This window comes from Lutjanus erythropterus, chromosome 7, assembly GCF_056507025.1.
Source record: "Lutjanus erythropterus isolate fLutEry1 chromosome 7, fLutEry1.hap2, whole genome shotgun sequence".
NCBI classification, from domain to species: domain Eukaryota; kingdom Metazoa; phylum Chordata; class Actinopteri; order Lutjaniformes; family Lutjanidae; genus Lutjanus; species Lutjanus erythropterus.
Genome location: NC_139323.1, coordinates 18,999,108 through 19,022,590, shown reverse-complemented (window position 1 = coordinate 19,022,590; position 23,483 = coordinate 18,999,108). Strand labels below are relative to the sequence as shown.

The 23,483-nt window shown below is 39.9% G+C and overlaps 1 protein-coding gene across 3 annotated transcripts; it reads right to left on the bottom strand.

Annotated features, from left to right (window-relative positions):
* Positions 1-69: 69 nt before the first annotated feature.
* shc2 (SHC (Src homology 2 domain containing) transforming protein 2) lies at positions 70-22,638 on the bottom strand. Of its 3 annotated transcripts, none has more exons than XM_084723066.1 (14): positions 22,535-22,638; positions 18,255-19,085; positions 13,365-13,435; positions 10,003-10,063; positions 9,642-9,761; positions 8,818-8,871; positions 8,525-8,576; positions 8,095-8,221; positions 6,042-6,222; positions 4,212-4,302; positions 2,233-2,406; positions 1,800-2,128; positions 1,446-1,597; positions 70-926 (listed from the first exon to the last, which is right to left on the bottom strand). In XM_084723066.1, exons 2-13 carry the CDS (start codon positions 19,038-19,040, stop codon positions 1,469-1,471), a joined length of 2,175 nt encoding a protein of 724 aa, XP_084579192.1. In that variant the 5' UTR covers positions 19,041-19,085; positions 22,535-22,638; the 3' UTR covers positions 70-926; positions 1,446-1,468. The 3 variants fall into 3 exon arrangements, with proteins under 3 accessions (XP_084579192.1, XP_084579194.1, XP_084579193.1); XM_084723068.1 differs by having other exon boundaries at positions 18,255-18,521; XM_084723067.1 differs by lacking the exon at positions 22,535-22,638 and having other exon boundaries at positions 18,255-19,128.
* Between the last annotated feature and the right edge of the window lie 845 nt (positions 22,639-23,483).

Sequence of the window (23,483 nt, the reverse complement as noted above, 5' to 3'; positions counted from 1 at the left end):
TGAGATAAAGGCCTTCATATTGTAATTTTTTAAATAAAGTTTTCTTACACCCCTTAAAATCAAAGCTTCCTGTAACAATTTGGCAACCCCTAGTGGGGGTTGAGACCCTCAGGTTGGGAACCAGTGGTCTGCAGGGAGACTGTGTCGGGACTGGTGCACGATTTTGGTGCCTTGATCATCATGGAGAAACAAAAACAATGAGAAGAGGATGTGGCTGTTTATAAATCCAGCACTGAATCGTGTTCAGTGTGTTTCCATTGTGCCATCTCAGATTCAGGTACTACAGACCTGTGAACATGTAACAACAAACAGTCTTTACATTCCCATGAAACACATTTCTTCAGCTGTCTCTTACAGTCACAGTATTTCATTTCTTGTACTTCTACAGAAATGAACTACTGAATAACCTGACATTGTTTGTTTTTCAACAGTATCTGTACCAGATTATAAGTGACAGTTTTGTTCTGGCAATGTCCGTTGCTTGTTTGGTGGACGATGGACTGGTTGGGTAAGCCATGGTTTACTGGAAGCACTTCACTATTACAGGCATTGTAGGACATTACTTCTCTGTGCAAGAAATCCTTATTTGATTTCCATATGAAGTTGGGTCCTCTTCAGTCGTCGCTTTCGACTTTTGACATTGGTTGACAATTTTCTGGCTCTGAGGCGAGTCAAACTCTGGTTGGTTCGTTAGCTTAATAGCTGCATGCTGAGTAGTTTGTGACAGATGAGGGATAGTTTGGTTGATCCACGTCGGTAAAAGGCAGAGAAAGTACAAGGAGACGTCAGATGCCCTCAGTCTCCTTGGTAGAGTTGTTCATGAAAAGTGTCAGTGGTGTCCTTTGTTCCAGATATATATCCATCCAGGATAACTGATTTCCATATGCAAGTTGTATGTTTTTTTGCATGGGAACACAAGAATTCACCTGTGAAAGACAACAGACAAAGAAGGCACAGATTGAGGGTCAATACTGTAATTTTTTAGGCTTGTATGTACAATAGCCATATGCCCAACACTAGACTTTTCATTTATTACAAGCAGATATGTTTTGTTTTCAATTTTATTGAAAATTCAACACATTCCATACATTAAGTATTGTTCATGTTCCAGTTTTTCATCATTAAAGTTGTTTATACAGTGTAAAAATAATATAAAAACTGTACAACTAAAGGAAAGGAAAGGAAAGCAAAAACCTTAAAAATATAAAAGGAGGGTATTCTTTCAAGCAGAAATATAATACTCACATTTACTGCAGTTGATAAAGAAGCATGAACAACACAAATGAACAACATCCAGCTAAATTTTCTTGAAAACATACATTTATGGACTAATTCTTCTTAACATAGTGTTTTATGAAAATTAATGCACTGCCTCCCTGATATCTGCATTTCAATCATTACATCATTTTAGTCATGCCTTGGACATGCAGTGTACTGCGGCTTACCGTCCCATGCAGGGCGAGACATCTCACTGTTTCCTCCTGACCACCTGTTTGAGGTGGAGCTCGCTCTCTGCTGCCACAATAGGCAGCTCGTTCTTCAGGTGGTACGAGATAAGGTGGCTTATGCTCTCAAATAACATGTCTTTGGTTCGGACCTGCAAGGAGGCCAGAAAAGAAATGGAAGATGTAAGTTTTACTGTGTTCACCATGTACTTCATAAACTCTTTTCAAGCCCAGGTTGCTGTATTTAAACAGCGCTCAGTGTTTATAAATGACATCCAATGAACAATTATGACCTGTTTTCTTTGAATATAAATACATCTTTGGTGAGCTTGTCTCGCTTGCTGTCAGACTCACCACTCCCTCTGGGTCCACCAGCAGGAGATGTTTGGGCAGGCCGCAGTGCATGCCGGTCAGCACGTACTGTCCCGGATTGGTAGTGCTCTCCCGGACCAGGAAATCTCCATCCCGGACCAGGAGTCTCTCTGCGTCCCGTCTGCTCATGCGGCTGTGGTACCACGTCTCCCTGCGGAGCTGCTCCTCATTTGGGGCCACGGGGGCTCGACGGCGTGGAGGGCTGGGCCACTGGTCCTCCAGGATCTGGACACCACCGGCTGCGGCAGACATACTGGACCCAGCAGCTCCGCCGCAGGCCTCGTGGAGCTTCAGGGCGTCCTCGAAGGGCCCTGCAGGGACAGGGATGTTTCACAAATAAGCGCGGTCACTCCGCAGTGAGTTTATCTGCGTTATATCTGTCAAAGTGTGTCACGCTAAAACCCTCAGGACTTACTCATGTCAAAAAGGTCCTTCTTGGGGCTGTCGGGTGCCCTGGCCCCTCTGTGTCCTTCAGGCAACTGTGAGTTCAGGTTCTCCAGATTTTGGGTGTTGACATACTGATGCTCCTCATAATCTCTGCTGCCTGGTGGCTGACCGTCAGCACACAGGTAACCATCTGATGTCAGACCTGAGACACACACAAGCTCTTAATTCACTTCAGATTACTGAATGGACACGCAGATATCTGTATTTGTTGTTTGGCCCCCTCTAGTGGTGGAAATCATAACTTGAAATACTGAGTTTTGTCAAACACCACAGCATTACAACATGTGTGTAGCTTATTGCCATAAATGGGCCAGGACTATTAAACCAGTTGCAGTATATGCTAAATGGATGTTCTGTGTGGTCACTGATGAAAAGGCAGCAAGAGTGGTTACAGCATCTGCCACATGGTGTGATTCCTTCTCGCTTCCTGTGTGCTGTTTACTGTTTACCAGTGGCTGTCTGACTAACGTGAAAATACCAAAAATCTTGCAGTAAATGAAACTCATCTATATTCTAACTTCATTGTCCCTTATCAGATTCTAAAGGGACAGTTCACCCCAAACATAAAACTTCTTTCCTCTTACCTGTTGTGTTATTTATTCCTCTGGATTGTTGTGGTGTGAGTTGCAGAGTTTTGGAGATATCGGCCATAGAGATGTCTGCCTTATCCCTGATATAATGGAACTAGATGGCTTGTGGTGCTCAAAGCACCAAAAAATACATTTAAAAAAATCTTGACCTGGTAAGATCATAAGATCTGACCTGGTAAGATCATAAGATCATCCACAGACATTGTTTTGAGCAGTTTCATGTAGGAGCTACTTTCTTTTAAGTAGGAGGAAAGTAGTTGCTTCATCAAACTGCTCACAACAAGGTCTGTGGATTAACTGGAGTAACCAGATCATGATTTCTGGAAAGGGACATTGTGGTTTCAAATGTTTTGTTGTTGTTTTGTTTTGTTTTTTCTTGATGCTTGGAACACCACAAGCCGAGTCCCATTACATTCAACAGAAGATATCTTCATGGTCGATACTCTGCAACTCACACCACATAGAGGAAGTAAAATATATAAGAAAAATATGTTTTTTAATTTTGAGATAAACTGTCCCTTTAAAATCATCAGTAGAGGGTCAATACCAATAACTTCTGCAGCAAAGCATAAATAGAGACATTATTCCATTTCAGAAATGTATAATTTACTATCTGTTTTTACACATTAGAGCAGTTCTCTATGTGTCACTTTGGCATGGAGGTATAAAGCATTATGAATGCTGGACTCGTATTATATTATATCCACCATTTATAATACTTTATAAACCTTTTTATAAGTTGTCATGCATGATTTTAAAGAAAGAAGTTTTATAAAGTCAAATAAGTGCATTTTAATATTTTATGACTGAGTTTATAATGTATACGAGACATGAACTTCAATATATTCAATATATTCAATAAATCAAGTGGAAGGTTGAAAACGCAGAACACTAATATTTGTAACATTTTTACGTGATTGACAGAACGGCATGGTCGGCACTAAATTCCCCCTTGATGTTAATAAAAATTATTCCTCAAGATTAACTGTCGTAATAACCAAATGGAATTCAAAGAATCTTGAGGACGCTCCAAACCTCCCTCCTATCACAGACGACAGACGACTTGAGCCACATGTCCTGAGCCAAGTCCTTAATGCGGAAGGCCTTCCTGATTAAAAAGATCCCGAGAATCCTAATTCTGTCAGGGCAATCTTGAGAAAGCTCAGAGCACTGCTTGTGTAAATTTCATTAAGAATGACCAGACTTGTTCCACGTTTTCAGACAGAAAAGTTCACACACCTACACACCCTTCAAGTCCATCCAAAAACGTTCATTTTTTTCTCTATCAGATTCAATTTTCTTGCCACACACTTACGCTCTGTATGTTATACCTGTGTACAACCACAGGGTGTCTCACCTGAGCCGGTCGTCTCAGTGTCCCAGTGAAGTTCGTAGCACAGCTGACCCGGGGGATAACATGCTTGCTCCCGCCTGGCTGGAGAGCCCATCTGCAAACGCACACCAGAAGAACACATCCTAAATACATTTGTATCTCCATACCCGAATGGACAACTCTCTCATGTCTTGTCTCTACGTAATGCAGTTTTGAAGCACTCTATTTGAAACATTAGCTACAGCATGTCACCGTGATGTTGAACAAGCTACAGGGAGAGAGCGGTGATTTCTCTCACCAACAGAGGAGCCGAGGCTCTTTATTTAATCACATCTATCTGTGGCAATTATGGTGCAGGCACATCAGGAAGACAGTTATGGGGGATATTTTCTTGGTCCCACTGTTTAAAGTCATGTAAACAATACGGGCAAGGAGCAGGAAAACATATCAGTCACCAGTTTATGAGGGAGGTATCAGAGAGTTTAGCTTGAGCCTGGTTGTCATTGTTTTGTAAAGTTTGGTCGTGCATGTCTTGATGATGACCAGATGGAGCTTAAATTACATCTGTGATAACATTAGATGGTGAGGTTCACGCTCACATATTTATATAACAACCAGAAACTGTGTTTTACAGGAGACATGGATTTGGTGCTGCTTGTTTTTTTTTTTTTTTAAGATTTAGGAGTTTATGTTGATTAGTGCAATGTAGCCATCATGAATAATTTTAAAAGTAATATATTAGTGCTATGTTAAGTAATTCATGTTAATTAATGCCAACGTTTATATGGATTAGTGCTAATTTATGTTGCCTTGTATACAAGTTACTAATATAGTGAGTTTAATTTCAATTATTATTTTAGGAAACAAAAAAGAGGCACCAGGGTATGTTTAAGAAACACATTTGAACCACCACTTATATCTGTTATAGAATAGACTTTTATGAGTAATAAACATTTGGCAGATTTTCAGTAGTAATTAGTTTGAGGTTCTTTCCTTTTTTCTCACTAATTCTCTGTACAACCATGCTGGTTGGTGATTCATGTGGATCCGCACTTTAAATAGAGCACTTATTGAGAAAGCGCCTCATTAAAAATACTTGGGCATCAGGACTGATGACGAATCTAGTTTTAAAACACACATGGACACCTTAAATTGCAAATTAAGGAGGTAAGAAAGGATTGTTGAAGGAGTCTGTCTTTCTGTAATTAGATCATGGTGATGTTATTTATAGACATGCTTCTGTCTCTAATCTTAAATATCTAGATCTGTGTATCTTTTGTTTATTATCGATGACCCATTCAGCATCCATCATAGTGTCTTGTATCAGAAGGTGTGCTGGCCTCCCTCTCTGTCCGGCGTGATTACTGACAGAAATAAATGTCAGTCTGTCATGTCATGTCTGCTCACCTACTTCAAAAATCAAAACTTTATTTATTGTCACTCCTGTGCATCAGAGATTTCACTTAAAAGAAGCAGTCTCAGGAGTAGCTGATTTTGTATGTGCCTGCAGTAAAAAGTAACCTTGGAAAGACAGCCTTTAGATATTTTGCTCCATTTGTCTGCAATAATTTACACTGTTTAGAGGTTAAGAGGTGACTGTTTTCCATAATATGCTGATTTTTACTCTTTTTTTATACCTATGCCGGGGATATTTTAGAATGCATTATTTCTAATTTGTCATGTTGTCGTTATGAATGTTTATCTAAACTTTGCTATTTTAATGTTATCATATTATTTAATATTTCCATGTTACCATTTTCAATATTATCTTATTTTTTACTTTGTACTTCAGTATGTCGCTTGTAAATGAGATCTTGATGTCCATATGACACCCTGAGAGCCCTAGAGATTCACCTGTGCTGCTGTCTTGCTCTGTGGTTGGGTGTGGATGTGACCCAGCAGGGCTCCACTGGGCCTGAGTCTGGAGTCCACCACTCCCCCAATAGGAGGCTCCTTCCCGGGGATGCTGTTGTAGTAATCGTGGTCCGAGAAGTCCTCATCCTCCCCCCACATCGGCTCCTCCGTCCTGACAGACCTGAGGAAGGAAAGAGGTGCCTAAGTGAAAAGAGACACTTCATGCAGGTCTAACACTTAACTTCTAAATAAATACAGGTGAAGCAGAATTATTACTACATGATCAATACCACAACTTTCATAATCTAAGCAGAAATTATGTTGATAATTATTGTTTCATTACTTTCTACAGTGATATTAATAGTGATCATAATGATCAGGAGACTCAAATGGATTCAGTCCGATCAGATGACATCTCCACATCCGAAAGTGATCTATAGAAATCTGCTGGAGATTTATATAGATCACCAGAGCTGCTGGCAGCAGGAAGGCGTTCATATGAAACCAGAATATAAAAACGGTCTGGAGTTCCTTCTGTTACTTCAGTGCAACACCTGAGGTTCGGTGGTGAAAGGTTTGAGAAGATCTGCGAGGGTCAATATTATAAGATGGTTTCTGAGGTAATACAAGAACAAACTATCACATTTCCTTGTAATAAATAACAAAGGAAGCTGAGAGTTGGACACTAGATCAGGTTTTGGGGTAGAAAATGTGACTAAGCTCTTTTATGCAGGATGCCTGGACAGTGTTTATGTATTAATATAAAGAAAAATCACCTTCACTTCCTCTGGGCGTCAATCTTCCCTAAAATAACAGTTGAGTTTTCATCAGCATTTGGTGCAACAGTCAACACCTATTCCCTGTCCTGTAAATTAATGTAAAATTGGTCTAAAATGCCTATCCCAGGTATACTTAAATTAAATTTAAAGCTGTTCTTGAACCATTTGGGGTACATGTTTTTGACCTCCTTTGAAAAGTAACACTGCAGTTTTTAACCCAACAGTCAGATTCACTGTAAGTATTACAGGCATTGAGTAATAATAATTATTATTTATTTCCTCCTGAATATTTTTTTCCAACAAAAAATGCACACAGATGACCTATAGCTTGGACTTATTAACTGGAAAACACAATGCGACCACAGCATTTAGCCTTACCTTGTCCCAAGTTCAAATTTGATAACAACACCACAGTAAATTAATAGTTACACGTTTTTATGGGTATGCCATATTTAAAAAAAAAAAAAAAAGGCCATTCAGAGACCCACAAAAACCCTGCTTCAGAGTAACTGAATAATAAACACATTATAGTGCTTTTTCCCTTCTTGAAAATATACTTTGTGTATATAAAAGAGTCAAAATAAGTCCTACGGTGGAAAAGTAGTTTATACGATTTCAATTTACATAATTTCCCTGTTCTAGCTTAATGTTACACATAAAAACTGCATTTTCAGAATTTCATTGGCCATAGAAGCACCAGTCATCAGCACAATCTGTTCCAACTGGCTCTGTCTTTATACGAGAGAAGAGGGACAGGCACTTCTATCTAATGAAGACTCTTGGCACGTGAGCCGTCTGTTTTAAAAGAGTTTAAAGCTTTAATGTGCATAGAAGCTGTATTGACTTTCATCCACCGTACATTATATTACATAGTAGTGTAATAGTATTTTTTAGCATCCCACTGTGGGGAGATACTTAAAACAGCTCTTTCTTGTTTTAGAAATATGCAGCAAATCAATGATTTACTGCATATTATATTTGTCTGTGTTATGATTTACTGTAATTAATATGTGGTACATCATGATTATAGTTATAAACTTGTTTCTTTATTTTTTTTAATTGATTTAGGATAGATTTAAATCTGGATAGGGACTATGGATGAAAACTAGCATTCTGTTTATTAAAATTAACTGTCCCTAAAATATAAATAAACAAACTAAAGTGAACTAATCAGCTCCATAGATGCCACAGATTAGGAGGACAGTCACTCTCAAACTCTCAGAAGGCTTTTAGTCTTTTCACAGAAGCCATACAGAAATAATCTGGCATGTTACCTCTCCATAGATGCCATGGTTTTGGGAGGACTGTGCAGATACTGTTTGAACTGCAGCTCGAACGCCTGGCCGATGGTACTGATGACACTCTGGGCTAAACCGTCTGAGCACTCCAGGATGTGACATGCTGAAGGAGACAATAAAAGAGAATAAGACACACAAATGGGATGAACATCGTGGCCCTGTGGGTGATAAGGGTGATATTTTGCTGAAAAATATTAGTAATTTATAAATATACTAATGTAATAAATGCATTAGATGTCATATTAAGGTCTGCTTTCATATCAGGAATAACTTCAATTCCTTTTTTTTTTTTTTTTCTATTTTTTATTTAATCTGAGTAATCGATGTTTAAGATACAGTCCAGTGTTGTATATAGATGTTTAAGAAGCAGGCAGTGAAACAGAAGGAGAAGCTTTTCGGGACATACCTCTCTGATTCACAGGGTCTTTGGCCACATACGCAACATAATCAGGCGTATCCTGCAACAGACAGGAAGAAAAATTAAATTAGACCAGATGAATTAGACCTATATAACTAAATTAAAGGCTCCATTGATTTGTGGGTCATGAGATTGGAAACCAGTAAAATGGAGTCCAGTCAGATATGTGCAGTCTGCCAAAATGTCCATTCCAACAACTACAACAACAACAACAACAATCACAACAACAATCACAACAACAACAGCATACAGGAGAGGAGGGAGTTAAACGCTGCACTCACTGTGTCTCCCCCAGAGGCGAATGAGATAGACTGCATGGGATGGTGCGCTATCACCTGAAACAGACAAGTGGATAAAACAGAGGCAGAGGTTTGCCAATATTGTACTTTTATAATTCATCATTAATTCATGTGAATACAGACAACACAAATGGACAAGAAGACTAGAGATACCTAAATACAAAACAACGTTTCATTTTAGTACAGATGAGGGCTCAAAAGACAGAGGTTTTAGAGTGATACCAAATCCTACTTTTCATATTATATAGTGATGATTTATCTTTTCATTTATTTTTTTCCCTTATCTTACTTTATCTTTATATGCATACAGCTGTTGTGACTAGTGCTCTTACAGCTGAGCTGATCTGTTTCACTTGCCTACAAAATTTCATTGTATCGTTGACTTTGTACGTATCACTAATAAAACCTAACTGAACCGTAACATTTTTTAAAATGTGCAGTATGTAAGTTCTGCCACTAGGGATCTCTCTCACATTAAAACAATAACAAAAGACTTAGTATGATGACATCATTACACGGCGTGAGATCATGAGCATTGTGTTTTCTAATATTCTGGGGGACTTTTATGCCTTTAATTTATAGGACAGCTGAAGATATGCCAAGAAAGGGAGAGAGAGGAGGAATGACATGCAGCAAAGGGCGGTAGGCGGGAGTCAAACCCATGGTCGCTGCAGAGATGACCTGTTTTTCTCATCCACCACATTTCACTGCACTCTTTGACCGTGTGTTAACCTACATATGACTAATAAAACTGAACTGAACAATAAGATTATTACATCTTTAGTTTTGGTGGGTTAGCATCATACCTGCCGTGTGGTAGGGATAAGCAGACCAAGGCCATCTATGGAAATATTGACTGCAATACTCATGCCTGCAAATCGCAGGTTACTCTTCCCCATAACAGACTGGAGAGCTTTATTCAGGGCCTATGTGAAAAAAGAAAAAAAAAAAAGAAAATAGTTTTCATATATAATATCACTTATCACATCATAGACTTATCAGGACAAATCAAACCAAAGTCGCTTTCATAGACAGAAGCTTTTTTAAATCACTGTATTACCTGGTGCGGTAAATTCATCCCATCTAGTTTCCAGCAGGGATAAAATAATTCAGTAGTAACAATAGTATAAAGAAACATGCAGAGAGAGATTAAAGTTTACTATTAACCTTCTTTCTCCAAGCTCCCTTTCCACCCGGCACAGCTTCACACAGCCTGTTGATGGCTTCTCTAATTAGGGGAATGAAGACAGGTCAAAGGTCAGACTATAGTGAGACACACTGGACACTGATCAAATGGCTACGAGGACACATTTATTATCTAACGATCACACTAACAATCCAGTGGCAACAACGTGAATGAAGAGCATAACTGAGAATATGATATGGTTGTTGTACAGTGTTCCAGCTTCGGTTGATTCACAGACATGGTAGGTATTTATTGTTTTTATTTGACCATTGTTTTTATTCTTGCTCTACATCCTTCACGGCAGACTTGCTTGTTACTTATTTATCGTTATGTTCCTAATTTTTACTGTTTTATTGCTGTGTTTCATTCTTACCAGATTTGTGTGCTTGTTATTAGTTTTATTGGACTTTTCCCATCATTTTTTATTTTTTGTGGTTGTTACCATGCACTGTATATCCTTTCAGCCTATATGAATGTGAACTCAGGACATTGCTGTAAAAGAGTTTTGCATGTGAAACTGGTGTTGAAGGCTACAAAAAAAAGTGCTGCATCATCACAATGATGGAAAAACCTGAGGTTAAACATGAACAGAAGCTTTGTGTTCCCTCCCTCGGGCTGAGGTCACAGGTCACAGACCCGTCACAGTTCAAAGGTCAAGAAAAGGTTTCCAGCAGGTCTGTTCACAACTTCTAAACCAGCTCTTAGCACTGATGCACAAAGAAAACAATCACAGTCATCCACAGTGCTTGTTTAGTCCCCTGTCAAATTTGTGCAGAAGAAACAGTAAACTCTGAGCCAAAATAAAGTGTCCGGGGTCTGTGCAGTTCCACCTCCTCTACTGCTTCTTTACGGCATCATTATTCACATTTATTTTCCGCAGTGCAATTCTCTCTGCAGATTTGTTACCACTTTGCAGTGAAGCTGCCATAACTCCTGGGAATGGCTGCCTAATGGGCGTTTAAAGCTCCTGTCCCCTGTGTGTCTGATGGCGGGAGGGAGCCATAATGTGGATTCGAGGCTGGAGCTTGTGCTCTCGCTGCCAGGGGACAGCGGGGACAGCAGTCAAGAACCCAGCTGCCCCTATCAAGTGGCTCGTAAATATTTAAAAAGCAGCGTCCCGGGCCCCATCTCGAGTAAAGGTCTTCTCAGGGATTTTTGAAAAAACACCACAATGTTCGAATGACTCATGCTGATGAGAGGGCAGAGGGGGCAGGAGGAGGAGGAGAGAGATGGGCTGTTGTTGTTGTTTTTGTCTGCAGCCTCAGTATCTTCCCTGCAATAAAATGCCAGGCCTCATTATCACTGATGTTGCTGTTTAACACCCTGACACAGAGCGTGCTGTTGGAAGGACGCACCTTCACCAACTCTAAGAGCTGAAGTACATTGTTCAAATTCTGACACTGAATGCTCTGTTGTGGTTTTTCCTGGATGAAATTAACTTGTGTACAAGTCAGGGAGCTGAAAAAAGGTCAGCTGTGGATGCATAATAAAGACTCTGACTTTAAAATGCTGCTTTTGAATTGCCTCAAGCAAAAACCAACATACAGTAAACTATCCTGTAAAGCAGGGCTGACCAAGCCTTTTCAGCTAAAGACCCAAAAGAGAAATTTGGTGTCTCCCCAAGCTTACAAAGATACATTCTACATCTACATTTATAAACTGATAAAGAACACAAAAAAACATGAATTTTAAATGTATTTATTTAATGCCGACTAATTGATATACAGTGGATGGTGGCAGAGAGTGACAGTGAATGTGTGCTGAGCAGAGGAAAAGGTGAGCAGTAAAGTTGTCTGTCTGGCAGTAAATGTACAGTGTGGGTTTAAGTTTCTCAGTGAATAAAAAGGCTGCAGCTTCTCAAGACCAAAACACAGCTCTTCAGTGTGTGTAGCTATGACAATCAACTCTGCCTATGTTAACAGAGTATTACTACAGTGATTCTTTAAGTTTTTGTCCCCTATTATGAGTGTCATTAGAGGGCTGACATCACTGAGAACTGCTTTCAGTCTCTTGTTCTGCGACGGCTGTTACTATTTTTATGCTGTATGCATTTTACTCTGCACATTGGCAACCCAATAACAGTGGGTCCATGAGTCATTTTGGACCTCTACCCTAAGTTTGGAAAATGTGGCAGTAAAATTTCTGGTGCTGGATTTGATTACGATAACGAATCACTGATTTTCAGCCCTGTGGGACAGATGGCCGGTACAATATTCCCCAAGGAATCAGGCCTCAGGCCTCATGTCGTTAGCATCACTGGAACATTTGGAAGTCTGTTTTAAAGACAATTGATAAACTGTCTGGCACATGCAGCGGAATCAAAAAACGCTGCAGTGAATTCAACTAAGGACAAGAACAGTGAAAATCAAATATAGGCCTACAATTTACAACCAAAAGAATGCAAACATATTAATCATTAGTGCTCTCACACAATAATGACTGCACTGATGTCATCCAATCAGTAATACTACACTACACTCAGTATAGTTTCTCTCTCTGATAATGTTTTGTTTTGCTGTTTTGTTTTGAACTCCCCCCTCCCTCCTCTTCCCCCTCCTCCTTCTCAAGAAGTTACAACCGCAGACGTTATCCAGCAGGGTGCGTTCATGGGGACCACTGCAGCTTTCCACAGTCATTAGCAAGCATCATCAATAATAGATCTCCCTCTCTATCACTCCATCTCTGCTGCCTCCTCCCCCCTGCACTTAAGCCTTGGATGCACAGTGGGCTCCGATTACTGCCGATCGATCGTGCAGGAGAGAAAGGAGGGTGAAAGTGGGGGAGCATACATCTCCCATGAGGTCGTGGATTGCAAAGAACCCCGCATCTTTTATGACAATAACATCACATGTAGGGCATAAAAACATAGCGACGCAGACACATTTAAACCCCTGAGGTTTTCTATATAAACATATCATGCTGTCATGCCACAGAGCATATATACAGTAGTCCTGTTTATCTCTTAACTGGGACACATAACACTATATTGCTGCCATTGTGCAAAACCTTGTGACTTTAGTTTTGATTCACATGTTTAATACTTGCATTGGAATTATATTTCCACTGTAACTGGCTGAGCAGAGTTAGATGAAATGAAATTAGTAGAATTCGCTGAAACAAGAATGAAGTTTCTCTACATTCCTGATGTGTGACTCTATACATTTATCATTCATCACATCAGAGTGAAAATCTAACCACTCTTACTCTAATTAAAACAGCACAGAACTGACACCCTCTAGGTAGTAATCTGATATCACATTGGTTTATACTTCAGTTAATCCTGAACATCTTGGATCAAATTCTCCTGAGTCTTTTCTACCATCACAGATGGTCACCAGCTTACCTTGTCACCTGAGTCCGCGTGTTGAAGTCCAGGGAGCGCATTGACTTCAATACTTCAATGCAGCCCATGTACTACAAACAGAAACAAACCAAACAGAAAAAATAAGGTTTTAAAATATGGTGGTGGATAGATTTAGATTAGATGCACCTTTCAATCTAATCATGAACTTATCATGCAAGATGTTATAAATGAAGCATTGGACAATGGAGTTTCATTTAAAAAAAACAGTGATAAGGTGTCTCAAAAAAGTAAAATAACTTCAAAAATAAAAGTCGCCAGCTCCTTGATGATATTAAAGAGCCGGTGTGTAAGATTTAGTGGCATCTAGCTGTGATGTTGTAGATTGCAACCACCCTCACCTTCCAAAGAGTGTAGGAGACCCTTGGTGGCTACAAAACTAAAAAAAAAAATGCAAAAGGCTCTATCTAGAACCAGTGTTTGGATTGTTCTTACTGGGTTACTGTAAAAACATGGCGGACTCATTGGAAAAGGACCTACACTGGAGATAGAAACTGCACATTCTAAGATAACGAAAACAAAATTATTCTTATTTTCACTAAACGATACACATGAATATAAACATACTCATGAATATTACATTACATTCCTGCCATATTTTGGCAATAGATCCCCCTAAATCTTACACACTGTACCTTTAATGTGCATAATTAATAACTGTGTTTAATATATATCAACCAAAACATGTGTAGCAAACATTGCACTTAAGAGTAAAACTTCAAAGTAGTATGTCAATGGCATTAATTAAAGACTTATTTAGCATAACTAAAACATAACATATATATATATTATATTATACATCTAGGTCTTGCTATGCAACCCTGTTGTATGAATCTTATAAAAAAGACATTTCCAGTGTATGCAATATTTAACCTGCTATTAGTAAGTATGACTATTTCCAACAATGCACCATAATCTCAAATACACATACAGGCCACTAAAGTGTACTCCAGCCAGCTGAGCTGCTTCCTAATGGCTGTCAGGTTGAGGTGCTAATGGCACCTTCACTAGATTAGCAGCACTAAGAGCTCCAAATCATGGACAAACTGCAGCGTGTTGGGGTCTCTGGGGGATGCTGAGGGTGTGAGTGTGTTTGCGTATACAATCGATGTATGTGAGAACATATTTGCATAACTCTGAAGTGAATGAAATGTATAACTTCAACTTGCTGTAAAAATCCATGCAGTAATGTTAATGACCTTCTGACCATTGGCAGCAAAAATCTCTGACTATGGGACATTCACAGTATTGATTTCAACGTGACGAATGATTGTGTATTTATTAGGTACTGGTCCTGCTGTGTTACTTCTCACACAACAACTCATTGTAAATCTCATGCAAAATTCAGAGATGTAAAACACTTCAGAAATTCTATGAGCTTGTGTGATTTATGAACTCTTGCTGAAACTAATTTGGTGTTACATAATTTACATCATCTCCTGCAGCTCTTTGTCTGAGTCAATGTCATATTCAGTGCAGGTTCCAGGATCGCTGGTGATGGCAACAGACAGCAGACAGAGAACATGGCAGACACACAAACAAACATAGAGTGAGGGAGGAAGGGAGAGCAACCTTTGAGCCTGAGAGCTTAATGAGCTTTCTAACCAGATTTGGATGTGGGGGGAAGTCTTCCATCAGGAAAATTGTCCCTCTTTTTTCTTTCCTTCTGACTGCCAATGCCTCCACTGTCACACTCTCATCTGCTGATATAACGCATCCCGTCTTCTATCACCCTATCTGCACCCCTATCCATTTGGCCATCACACTATTCGTAGGACTACAGGGACATTCACTTTCCAAGAAGCATTCCTCACAAATTTAATAACTCTGGCATTCAAACTTTGCTGCATTGTGGCTGCTGCCTTCTTCAAGATAAATCATTCATCATTTTAATAGTTTGTCAATGTAGAAAAAGTCCTCAACCCCAGTTCTTTATCTAATATTTTCTCATTTTACCACAAAGGCAAAGCAAGGTCAAGAAGTATGCAAGTTGTGTGACGAGTAACAGGCAGATGATGGACAGATACTGAGAGGAGATGGATGTCACCCAACAGCATCTGGAGAGTGTAGCTAGTGAATGATCAAGTTTAAGTTCAGTAGATACAGTCGTGTTTCGTTTGTAATTCATGCTGTTAGTGGTTACACCCAGTTACATTTTACACGCTGTGGATAATAGAGTTCACAAATTTTTAATTGCTGATATATTGGCCTGTCGCAATTTTTGAATTGCGTTTGTGCACTGTTCACAGCAGATTTTAGAACACAGAACATAGGGGAGACTGGGAGCAATTGTAACTGGGGCCAACTGTAACACTTAATTCCTACAATCAGAAACAAGCAGGAGTGATGACTCTCTTGTGCAAACTCAGTAGGATTCTCTCTCCGCCAGTGGAACAGGAGCAGGATCGTTTCACTTGGGCAGAAGTTTTCAACAAAAAAAATGATTTTGTGGTATGAAAGTTACTTTTGGGATTTACAGTATTTTTAGACGTCTGTCTAAAACTTAGCTGACTTTAAACTTGCATCGATTCTCCAGGTTATTGGTTAAAAATGAACGTTAATCAACTATGCTAATATATGTGTTGCTAGTTAGCATACACAATTTTGCAATTGTAATACATTGTTACAATTGCCACAAGCCATTTAATATTATAGTCTTAGTGAAATTTTTTTCTGTTGTATTATTAATTAGTGCACATGTTGATTTCTTATATAAAAGGATGACTTTTGTATTTCAAGTAAGTTATGAAGGAAAATGTAAAAAAAAATAATAATAATAAAAATTGCCTTCAGTCTCCCTTAATCACTGTACCATGGAAGGACCTTTCTAAAACTGCAACAATATATACAAAATATACATTACAAGATATTCAGAATTTGACAGAGAAATACTGTAAACCAGATTGTATAAAATGATAGCAGCCTGGTTTTAATATAGCTTTTTAAATGGTGGCTGCTTTGGCAGCTGAAGGGCTTTGTTTGATGGTTGCTGCAGTGTCCTGGCTGTCAAAGACGGCAGATGCAGGCCAGACACAGAGAAAAGACAAAGAGAGAAAGTGTGAAGGAGGAACCCAATGCTAAGAATCATATTTGTGTCTTTCCCAGCAGAGGAGTGACCATGTGTGTCTCTGTGTGAGTGAGAGAAAGAGGGAGGCAGTCAAACAGAAATAGAGGGATAGAGAGAGCTGTGCACTATGGTAGCTATGCTGATTAAAAATGGCACAGCGCAGCAGAAATCTACTGTCACTTTGACACTAATACATGCAGCAAGTACTCCTCCCTGCATGGATTTACCACTGAATTGCACATATATAGTACTGCTATATGCATCTCAAACATTTAGCTTACACAGCTGATCTAAAATGATTGCAGCACACCTTCAGATAAGCTGTTAAGAGCTCCATCTGACAATTAACTGAGATATCAATCAAATATTAGAGCAGCACTTGTTATGAATCCAGGAAAGCCCTGCATGGTGATGAGAGCTCATATGTAGTACTCATCACTGGACCCTCCCATACCGTCCTCTTCCACATCACATGATGCAAATGACTGTGATTAACTGTAATTGAATATAGGAATGAATGGTGCCTGTATAATGCCATTAGAACTTGTGCTCGGGCCCCAGACTGGGCTAATCAAGAGCCATGTCATTAGTTTGAGGAGGAGGAGGAGGAGGAGGAGGAGGAGGAGAGCAGTGTAAGAGGGGCGGAGGTGAACAGGCGTGGGGGATCGCTGAGGGGAGATCATTGACATTGACGTCAAGCAGTCTGCTTGGGATGGTAACCCTTTGTAAACACAAATCACAAGTACATACGGGAAAAATGTCTCTACAGGGGACACAACTGCCTTTTTATTTGTAATCACTCTTGTTTCTCTGGTGGAACAACTAATCATCCATTTCTTTATGCAGTCTGAACTTATCTTTAATAAAAACACAACAAGTTTGTGTATTATTTGTCCATCAAGCATACTATAACGATACTAAATATGATAAATATTTGGATTCACTATGCTGAGGGCTTGTAAATCACATTTTCTGAGTAAAATCTTTGCACACATGAATGTAAACAATCCCAAAACCACACAAAGAACACCACTCCCACAAGCAAACATAGGTTGTATGCACTATAAATACAGACGGTTATTGTCTTTAACTACATTACAATGATGCATACAACCTTTGGTAAACAGTGCAGCAACATAATGATCCTGACTGCAGTCTGCGTACATAATTTCATGGTTTATCTTTCTCCACCCTGACGCCTGCATGTGTGCTATCCTGACGCAGTCTCCCTACCAGCCACACCAAGCCATCTATCTGGATTAAATTATGTATTCCCCAGCCCTCGCCACATGAGCTGCATAACAAACTGCCTGGCACTGTGGTGTCCTTTTGTTTCCCACCCAGATAGAGCAACCTTTAACTGGTGTCATTAATATTATTGCTGATTCCTCTGAGCAGGCAATTAAGAGCCAGGGAAAGAAGTTATTTCTTTTTGTCGTGCACACTTTCAAAACAAATCCTTAATAAAGAAGAGGAACTTTTACAATGGATATACGGATCATTTTCATTGCTGATTAGTCTGTTGATTATTTTCTTGATTAACTGATTGGTTATTTGGACTATAAAATGTCAGAGAATGGTGACAAATGTTGACCACTGTTTCCCAAAGCCCAAGATTATCTTATCTTATCTTAAAATGTCTTGTTTTGTCCACAACCCAAGGATATTAAGTTCACTGTCATAAAGGGTGAAAGAAACCAGAAAATATACACATTTGCCAATGACAATGATTTATCAAAATAGTTGCCAATTAATTTAATAGTTGACAGCTAATCAATGCATTAAAAAAGTGCCCAATGACTCACCCTGACAATATATGAGGCCCCTGGTCCTGCGATCTTCTTGTCAGGGTGCAGCCAGCCTTGAGAGGGTTTGTGGATGAAGCTGCCCTTCTGGCTGAAGTCCTCTCCTCCCAGCCACATTCCTTCCACCCTCGTCCTGCGGTTCATGCCTGACCTGGAGCTGCTGGAACCCCCAGGGCTCGCCATCATGGCCTCCGTGGCCCCAAACGCGTGGCCTCCTGGACTGGCAGAGTTTGCCGCTGCTGCAACCGCTCTCTGCCCCCGAATGGCCTGCAAGGAACAGGGGGTGACACAAACAGGGTCACAGGAGTTAAGCACCGCCGCGAGACTGGCCACCGGACCGCTGGCCGAGGAGGTCGCACCGCTGGCCCTGTGTGATGATGATGAAGAAGAAAGGGAGGCAGAGGCCTGGGAAGGAGCTGCTGCCGCCTTCCCCGAGTCCTTGCTGGAGCTGGAGCTGGAGCTCGAGTTGGACGGGCTCCGGCTGAGCAGAGAGTTGGAGAACTTCCACTGGGGCATCTTAGGGATGAGCATGCAGAAGGTGGTGGTGCCATCCTGTTCCCCGTCCAGGCAGGGGGAGTCGGCGAGGGCTGCAGCCCCGGCAGAGGAGGAGGATGATCTGGTGCTGGGATCCAGAGGAGGCAAGGGAGGCAGAGGGAGGCTCGGGGTGGAGGAGGGGACCACCGGCGTGGCCACAACTTTGCCGCTCATGGCTAAGCTCTGCATCAGGTCGTCGGAGGAGGTCACAGACTCGTTGCGAAAGCGGCCATACTTTGGCTTAAGGAGCATGCCCGGAGGAGCCGCCGGGAGCAGGAGCTGAGATGGGGGGGATAACTGCCAAGAGGATGAGAGGTGAGGGGGGAAGGGGAAAGGGGGAAGGGGAAGGGGGGTGTAATGGAAGAAGGAGAGAAAACTGGAGAGAAAATCTTCCAGGTGGAGTCCTATATCCTTGTCAAGTGAACGCTGTCTGGTCCTCTCCTGTTCACACACACGCACACACACCGTCCCGCTCTCATGCCACTCTGCTGTGTGTGTGAGCCGGCCTGCCTTCTCTCACTGCCTCAGGCACGCTCGCTCGTATCCTCCCATCTCTCTCTCTCTGTGGATGATGTCATTGGGTCTATTAGCCCTGCCCTGCCCGGCTGCTCTCAGACTCTATTAGCTAAAACACATCTGCCTGAACCACCCTGCTCTCAGACACACACACACACACACACACAGAAAAACACACTCTCTCTCACTCTCTAGAGAGCGCCAATTTTTCTCCTATATGCAGGCGATTCTGCAAATGAATAATATCAGAGTACATTGTCTCTCAGCTAATACTTCAAATCTCTTACACAGTACAATGTTGTCATCAATGTATGAATTGAATAAAACACAAAAATCAAGGATAATAAGGTAAAAGCTAAGATTATATTACTGTGGGTTACTCAAACACTCACTTGAAGAATAATCAAGAATCTCTTGGTTTCAGCACGGAGCAAACCTGACATAAAGTGGAAACTGACATGGTTGCCCAGTATTTGGTCTCCAATATCAATGTATTTTGAATTTTTTATGGTTATCATTATATCTCTGCCAGAGGAGATCATATGATAGCTTGCGTGTGCGTGTCGGCATGTGTATGTGTCTGCAGCAAATCTCCAGGATGAACTGCACAGATTCTGAAGCTCAAATGTCACTGTGACCTCACAAAACATGTTTTTGGCCATATTTCAAGAATTCAAATGCCAATTATGACAAAGTTTAACACAAATGTCTAATAAGGTACTGAAGATGCTGGAGAGTAACTACTGGCATTTAACTAGTTACATGGAATTAAACTACAGGATAAATGTAATTGTAATCCATTACACTTACTGACAAAAATATGTCACTAATTACAGTTATTAATCAAAATGTTGGTGATTACAAATATTCTTTTCGGGTTGCCTGGTGGAGATCTGCACTCTACTGAGTGCACTCTGGCAGTTGTATTTTGTTAATGTGTTCATATGTAGAAAGTGTGTGAATATGGACAGATGTGTTGATTTGATGAAAAAAACTTTTTATGATCATGAATCATGTTACTGTACACTTCTGTGGCGGGTGATTTTTTACTCCAAGTGTGATTTGTGTACTTTTAAATACTTAATTACTTCTTGCTGACTGATCACAACTGCGAGGGAGGAGAGACGAGCTGCAGAGAGGAGGGAGGGAGGGGGGCGAGTGTGTGAAGTGCCGACCGAATAAAACTTTATTGATGACGAATCCTGATGTTACTGTACAGTTCTGTGGTTTGAACACTACAGATTAACATATCTGTCGCTGCAGATGCTTGTCTCCTCCACAATACATTTGTCACTGTGCTGCATTATTGTAAGTCATGATGAAGAGTCCGGACTCTGTCTCTCCTCTTCATCTCCTCAGTGTGTGTCAGTGTGCAGTTTGCTGTCTGCTGTGGTCTAAAACATCCTCACTGATGTAATAGATCCTGCTTCCGTAATACAAAAACATGAATAAAGGTGAGGATTTTTCTCATCAGAGGACAATATTGTATTAAAGAAATAAACTATTATTAACAATAATAAAACTAAAGAAATAAATAAATGCATATAAATAGTAACCTTTTCCTACAATACTGCCGGTTCTGTGGTGGTAAATCTGAAGCCTGCAATGTGCCATAGAAGCTTCTATTGACCTTCTATTGATGCTTTTAGTGCGTTTTGGCCTTAATGTTAAATTGAGCAGGTCAATATGCTCATCTGTTCCTGATGGACTTGGGTTTGTCATGTTATTATTTAAACATTTTATTAATGCCACATGCAGTGCCTCTGAAGGTTTCTTTCATTGTTTTTGGTTAATATATTTTATTTAATAGATATATTTGAATTAAACATTTGTGATTAATCGCGATTAACTACAGACACTCATGCATTTAATCGCAATTAAATATTTTAATCGATTGACAGCACTAATATGTGTGTTTGTATATGTATGTATTTGTTTTTTTAATACATAGTTATTTATTATTATTGAAAATACCAGTGAACAATAAAGTTTATGTTATAGTATATTATATACATATATCCTGTATAAAGAACATTGGCTTATACTGTATATCGACATAAGAATTTGTTACTTCCTAATATCTAAATTGGCCCCAAAAATCCAGTATCAGTCTGGCTCAAGTAATACCCACCGATAGGGCTATACTGAAGTACAAAATAGAAATATTAAGTCTTGTCCAATTAGTTTAAGTGTTTTGTGTGAGTCGATGTGTGTGTGTGTGTGTGTGTGTGTGTGTGTGTGTGTGTGTGTGTGTGTGTGTGTGTGTGTGTGTGTGGATGAGTGTGTAATTCTATTTGTCATGACAATAGTCTAAAACTTAACAAAGGCAACAATGCAGCCACACTCATAAGGGAGTTTGTATCTGAAAACATCCACCCCGTCCCATCTGTCTGAATTCTCTGCCCAGCTTCCCTCCCATCCGACTCCCTGGAGAGCAATCAGCCGTCTCAGCACGATCCTTTTAGCTCGTCGTGTCGCCCTCGTCACCTCCCTTTGCTTTCCATTTCTCATTCCCAGTCAAATCATTTCCACTCCTTCCACTGCTTTCTAATTCACTGTTTTTCACTCAAAATTGTGTTTTTCAGTTTTACACAAAGGCAACATAACGAATGCATCAGCAATCAGAATTCTCAGTGTGAAACACAAAGTGGGTTAAGCGGGAATCTGCACTGTGCAACTTATCTTTTTTATCTTTTTTTCCTCTGTTTGTGGCGGTCAGATAAAGCACACAGGTGGGAAGGAAAGCAAGGTGTTCAAAGAAAACTGTCTTTTATCATGTCAGGAGGAATCTACCATAGCCATAGAATTAATTCAGTTTGGGAAAATGGAGAGAAAAGTGACACTGAATGCTAAAAGAACAGATCAAGAAACCTTGGTGGTGAAAAAAAAAACATGAATCTGCAAATACAGATGTTAGCAATGGCTGCACTGATTGTGAAATAACAGTCAGGGTCATCTGTTACGCAAAAAGAAGAGAAATCTACTGACTAAATAATGACGCCTACGCAAACATGGAAAGGCTCATTATGTTCTTGTCAACTTCTTAAATTCAGTAAAGCAAGTCATTACAATTTGTTTTGTCCCATAATCAGTTTGGACAGTTAAGAGCAAGATCATGTGACTCCAGAAGAACACAACTAGTGATTAAAATATGTTAAAATCGTGCTCTATTCTGAATGTTGCAACATTTGTAAAGGTATTTAGAAAAGCATCAGCGGCAGGAAGCTTACCTATGTGTCAGACTCTGTGGAGAAAGAGGATGAAAATCAGATCCAGCCCAGGTAACTTCAGATGACTTGTATCAAAGAAAAGCACGTTTTTGCCTCAGTTATCATAGTAGAGAGGAGCTGAAGCTAACAACTTCATACCATTAGTCGGGAGACCATTTTACAACAAACCATACATACTGAAAAACCAACACACACACAATCAAACCACCATCAGGAATGCTATGACACTGCCGTCCCACCTTCCCTCTAAACAGCCAATCACTTCTTGTTTGTTTGCCATAACTTGTTGGTATAAGAAGTTACTGATAAACCAGTTGGAATCAATGCATGTTGACAGATGCATAAAAAGCTGACCCTCCTCATGATCTGTCCCGTTTCCTGCCACAAAATAAATAAATGATCTGGCAACTACTGTACACAAAAGTTAAACAGACAGAGAGCGGTTATTACCTCAAACTTAACTGAATAAAAGTACTTTTGAAACAATAGATTCAACAGCAATCATCTGAAGATAGTACAAGATTTAATTTGCATGAATAACACGAGACTTAACTGCATCTGATAGATTCAGTCACTTAATTATACTGTGATTCTCTGTATGTGTAGAGTTAACATATTTACCTCCTGACTTTGGCAGTTTGCATATACAAGTGGAACAAATCCTGCTGTGAATACGCCGACACTCATTAGCTGACATTACCTTGTCAACAGTGATTACAACAACAGTGGTTACTTGCAACACAGAATCCTGTTTGGTTAAAAGGTAAAGAGAGAGTTTATTTTTAATGTAGCTGCAAATCATTGACTGAGAATAGTATTACATTAGTATATAGATTTGTGTAACCTAAAGCCTAGAGAGAAAATATTACAGGTGAGGTGATGCATTTCTAGGTGTATAGCCTAATATAATGTCATAAAAGTGAAGTAATTATTGAAATATGAAGAATAT